Source organism: Cornus florida, unplaced genomic scaffold (genome assembly GCF_030987335.1).
Source record: "Cornus florida cultivar Cherokee Brave unplaced genomic scaffold, ASM3098733v1 CherokeeBrave_3.0.0_Hap2_Chr01, whole genome shotgun sequence".
NCBI classification, from domain to species: Eukaryota; Viridiplantae; Streptophyta; class Magnoliopsida; order Cornales; family Cornaceae; genus Cornus; species Cornus florida.
The window spans coordinates 108576471-108582004 of record NW_026775571.1 but is presented as its reverse complement, the minus strand read 5'-3'; the positions used below and the strand labels follow the sequence as shown (position 1 = coordinate 108582004).

The 5534-nt window shown below is 31.5% G+C and overlaps 1 protein-coding gene across 1 annotated transcript; it reads right to left on the bottom strand.

The window, feature by feature from the left end:
• Positions 1-1181: 1181 nt before the first annotated feature.
• On the bottom strand, positions 1182-3092 carry LOC132313206 (tetrahydroberberine oxidase-like). Its single transcript, XM_059811891.1, has one exon. The coding sequence runs from the start codon at positions 3069-3071 to the stop codon at positions 1449-1451; it is 1623 nt and encodes a 540-aa protein (XP_059667874.1). The 5' UTR covers positions 3072-3092; the 3' UTR covers positions 1182-1448.
• Positions 3093-5534: the final 2442 nt, after the last annotated feature.

The window sequence follows — 5534 nt, the reverse complement described above, 5'->3', positions numbered from 1 at the left end:
ACATCATGTGTTGCAAATATTTCTAAAAAACTCCTCACTTACGCTTTAATGAAGCTTCCGATGGTTGGGATGATCCACTCTCGATCGCTTCTGAGGAGGGCTCTTCAGCTTCATCTTCTATACACAACTAAATGAAAATGAATATAAAAATAAAGAGAGGACAAATCAAGACTTGTAACTCTTAAAATAAATAATTCTTGAATATAAAAATAATGGGCAACTTCAATGAGGAGAAATGAACACTCAAGAGTTGTAACTCCTAAAATAAATAAATAATAGTGAATATAAAAATAATGGAGAACATGGGTTCTTTGTTAAATAGTGGGCTTTTTTAATAAATAATAATAATAATAATAAGGTAATTTATAATGAGATGTTAATGAGGTTTGAGTAAGTTTTAATGAGATTGTATTTTTAAAAAATAAAAATTGTTAAGAAATTAGGAGAAGTTACATATTTTTAATAGTGTATATGCAATGGGTTTTTGTTATAAAATTTATTTTTATAACATTTAAAGAAAATATTTTTATTCGACTATTAGGCATAAAATTTTTTCTAAAATGTAAAAAATAAAGTATATGTACAATGTAGATATATATACAAATATATTATATAGTATACCTATAGATTTTTTTAGTTTTTATTTTCTAAAGTAGGCATTTCAAGAGATGTAACTCATGCAATTAAAAATATATACATTTATATATCCTTATCTATTCTATTAATAAAGTATGAATTATGATGCCTTAATGAGTTTTATTATGTGAAAAAAAAAAAAAAAAAAATCAAAAATGTTAAGAAATTTCTTACACTTTTAAAATAGTATAGAAATGGACTAGTAATTAATTAAATTATTTTTTTTTTTTTTTGGAAATTAATGAACTAGCAATTATTGGTGCTGAAAGCCTGGGACCCACCCCAAAACTCAAGCCCATGTAGCCCTGTAAGAGCACATCATTTGTTAATTTCACGTAGCAAACCCCAAACTATCAGAGCCCATCGCTAGTTAATTTCATAATGTTTTGTTTATTTTTAATGCAAGAGCAAATTTTCGGAAATGCAATATCGGAATATTTCCTATTCTCCATTTAACACATTTAATTTCTCCATTTTTTCCTAATTCAAGATATTCATGAAACTTTCTAAAATTTCATACACCATCGGATTCATTAAAATAAAAACCTGGAATTTATTTTAACATTGATTTCTTTCATTTATGCAACTTTCATTTGCCAGACAATCTTCTTTTATGAGAGAGAGAGACAGTTATAAGAAGGAAAACTTTTTATTAGGCAAGACTATACTTTATTTACCGAAAAGAAAGAAAGGAAAGAAAAAAAAAATGAACATAATCCTTATACTGAGGACCACTTTATTTATGTTAACAAAAAAAAATCAATTTGTATACTAATTATATGATATTTTGCCAAAGTATATATATAAACACCTCACTTTTTCTTCTTCCCCCATGATGACAAAGCTGGAATGCTCTGTTCATTTCTGAAGAAATTAGCAGGATCAACCATGGTCTTCACATGTACCAATCTATTGAAGTTACCCTTGAAATACTTGATACCCCAAATGCTTGCTTGTGTATAGCTTGTGTTGCCTTTATTATTCACTCCTATGTCAAGGTCTCTGTAGTTGATATATGCACTTCTTGGATTCTTGGAAACATAAGGAGTCAGGTACCTATAAAGCCTTCTGCTCCAACTCACATGCCTCTCAGAAGCCTCTGTCCCCTCTTCAACCCAACTCACCCATTCCATAATTTTGTATAAATTCCCAGCTCTATGTGGGAAAGGAATTGCAGATTCAGCAATTTCATCCATTTTTCCACCATATGGGACCATGAACAGCTGAGCCAACGCGGCTTCTTCTTCATAAAACCTTTCCCAAATCCCTTCGAGCCCTTTTTCCGAAATTGGCTCCTTCACATAGTCTGATTTTCCTTTGAAGTATCCTTTGTACGGATTAGTCCTGTTTAACAGAACATCAAGGGACTCTCCACTTGTGAAACCAGCAAAATATAGGGTTGATTCGACCCAGCTCATTTCGATACAGTCTTGTTTCACCAATCCCAGCTCAGGGAAGCTCTCTTGCATCAATTGAATGAGTTCATCAGCTCCACCAAGGTACAATGAGTCGAATGAAGCTTGTATTGTTGTTCTGTTTTGGCCTTGATAGGTTGTGTTCACTCTTGTTATGTGGACTCTGACCACTAGGTTTTCATCAAACTTGTGTGCAATGGATTGCCACCTATGGACAAGCTTGGTTGCATTTTGTTCCAATGTCCTGGGGACTGCGGAAACAGTCACAGTTGATGGAACAGGAACCAAATTTATTTTCCATGCAAGAATGACACCAAAACTAGCACCCCCGCCTCCTCTGATGGCCCAGAAGAGGTCCTCCCCCATCGATTCTCTGTCGAGAATTCTGCCATTGACATCGATTATACGAGCATCAATGACTTGGTCTGCAGCCAAGCCATGTTTACGCAACATCATGCCGTACCCTCCACCACTGAATTGTCCACCGACACCCACAGTATGGCCAAAACCTGCAGGGAAGGCAAGTGTTCTGCTTTTCTCAGCAATTCTATAGTAAAGTTCGCCAACGGTTGCACCAGTTTCAACCCATGCAGTGTTGTTCTCAGTGTCCACAGTGATTGAATTGAGGTTTATCAGATCAATTATGACAAATGGGATTAGAGAAACATAGGAAAGGCCCTCGTAATCGTGTCCACCACTTCGGACTCTTATCTGCATGCCATGATTTTTGGAACAATATATGGTTGTTTGAATGTGAGACTCATGGGTTGGTGTGACAATGACTAGAGGTTTAGGGGTTTCAGATGAATTGAATCGCAGGTTTTGTATAGAGAACTGCAAAATGGATGAATATGAAGAGTTGTTTGCAGTGTAGATGACTTTGGAGATGGATGAGGAGTTTTGAGAATGAAGAGAAAGACATTGAAGAAAATCTTCATGGGAATCAGCTGAAACTACCCATGAAATTGAGAATAGAGAAACAATAAGAAGTGAGAGCAATGAAAAACTTGTAGTCTTCATTTCTCTTTTGATGATTTTGTGTAAGAGATGAGTTGCTATTTATAGTAGTTTAAGGAAACCTCGTTTGAGACTAATAAAAGAATGTGATCATCGGGGTTCAATTTCTATGCCACCTACCAAGCTTAGGGCGACAATTCAAGCCTCTAGATTCTTGTACTTGCACAAGAAATGGAATTGTCAAAGATGAGCCTCCAAATTGTTCACGTTGAAATATCATGGTGAGAAAAATAATAATAATAATAATATGTGTCAGCACCGGAGGATGCAATTGAATTAATAAATATGCCAATGGTCATGGCTGTTGACATTTCTTTACCATATATATATGGAAATTTTCTCATGCTTCACCAATCCTTTTAACAAAATAAAGAAAATTGATCTACTTCTGAAATCCATGAGAAAAAATATAATCTTTCATCAAGAAATTAAAATTATCCCGTTTTATTCAACTTCTCAAGAATAATTCATTAATTTCCCAGATATTATTAAAAATTTATAAACATATACTTTTAAATTAAAGTTTCCTTGTAAGAGTATGCAGTTTTATTTTTTTTAACACTTTTTCCTTCTGATAGTTTGAAGAACGTACATCATATCCAAACACTAGAAAAGTTGTGGATTTTGAGTACATGCCCAGAACATGCATGGAATTAAGCTGGTCTTTGAATCACCTGCATGTGGTCTTATGGTAATAAATGTCAAATCCATGGAATTGTCAACGATTTTGTGTACAATACAAGCAAAGATGAGCCTCCAAATTGTTCATTTTGAAATCTCAGCACGAGAGGATGTAGTTCAAAATGTGCAGGAAAGGCCTTTCCACACAATAGAGGATCCAATTAAGTTCGGACTATTTTCTAGATTTCATTTATTCTTGGTCAAGAAATTGCTGCCAACCTTATATTGAAATTTAAACATATGACGGCTTCACAAGGTGTAACGATCCGAATTCGAGGGTCCGATTCGCTAATTGAGTCCTTATCTAAACCTGAGGTTAACTAAGGACACTATCGTCTATTCCTATGTCGATACATAATACGATTAATAATTATAATAATAATAATAATGATAAAGATGGGATCATAGCCATAAAATATGTCAAAAACTGTCCACTAACCCGTCAAAACCTGTGGAGGAGCGTCATCCGCCACTTCCCTTTCGTATCCTGAAAAATGTTAATAATAGAATGGGGTGGGCCAACCGCTCGGTAGGAAGTGTTTAAGACACACCTCTTACGATGTAATATCCCTAATTTTAAAAGGATAGTCTCGGTATTTATTTATTTGTTTTAATTATATTTTTAATTATTTAATTGATTATTTGACTAATTGCTTATGTGTTTAATTGAATTAGGTATTACTTAATTATTTGATTATGTGTCTATGTATTATTTGTATTTGTCTATGTGTTAATTATTTAATTAGGTTATGTGCTTAAATGGTATTTTGATTAATTGTAAATTAAATGTTTTCTTTTCTTTTATTATTTTATTTTATTTTTCTTTTATGGTTATGGTTAGTAGTAATGGGCCAACCAATTGGGTCCCATTGACTACTTGGATAGGAGGTTGGATGTGTATGGATTATTATCCATGGATAGTTATGTATGTATATATATAGATATATATTATATACATATATAAAAAGAAAAGTAATTTATTAAGTACTTTTATGGTAACTTGGGTAGTAATATTTAATCTGATGTATATGTTTTATATTTAAATAATAAAAATATACATAGATTTGAGACATGTTATGTTTTAACTTACTTTATAATATTATGGTAACTTAAGTATTATTGGATAATCCATTAATAAATAATGGAATGTATATAATTTATTTATTTAATAAACATATACATAAATTATATACGTAACATATTTTACTTACCTTTTTAATATATATATATAAAAGGGAAAGTAATTTATTAATTACTTATATGGTAACTTGGGTAGTAATATTTAATTTGATGTATATGTTTTATATTTAAATAATAAAAATATACATAGATTTGGTGCATGTTATGTTTTAAGTTACTTTATAATATTATGGTAACTTAAGTATTATTGGATAATCTATTAATAAATAATGGAATGTGTATAATTTATTTATTTAATAAACATATACATAAATTATATACGTAACATATTGTACTTACCTTTTTAATATTTTAATATATATATTTTTAAAGTTGACCTGGATTGGAAAAAGGGTTAGGGTTATTTTATTTAGCCTGTAAATATATAGTTATAGGTTGTAAAAGGGGGTTAGAAATATTCACGTGATATATTCTAGAGAGAGAGAGTTAGAGAGGGAAGGAGGAAAAAAAAACCCTATAGAAAGAAGATAAAGGAAGAAAAAGTTTAACTTTCAATCCGAAAGTTTAAGGCAAATTCTTCTTCTATCTTTTTCCCTTTGATTCGTAATTCTATACATGCCTAGGAAATTTCAGGATTTATTAAAC

Coding starts and splice junctions, on each gene's coding strand:
- LOC132313206 (XM_059811891.1), bottom strand. CDS start 3,071: ATGAAGACTACAAGTTTTTCATTGCTCTCACTTCTTATTGTTTCTCTA.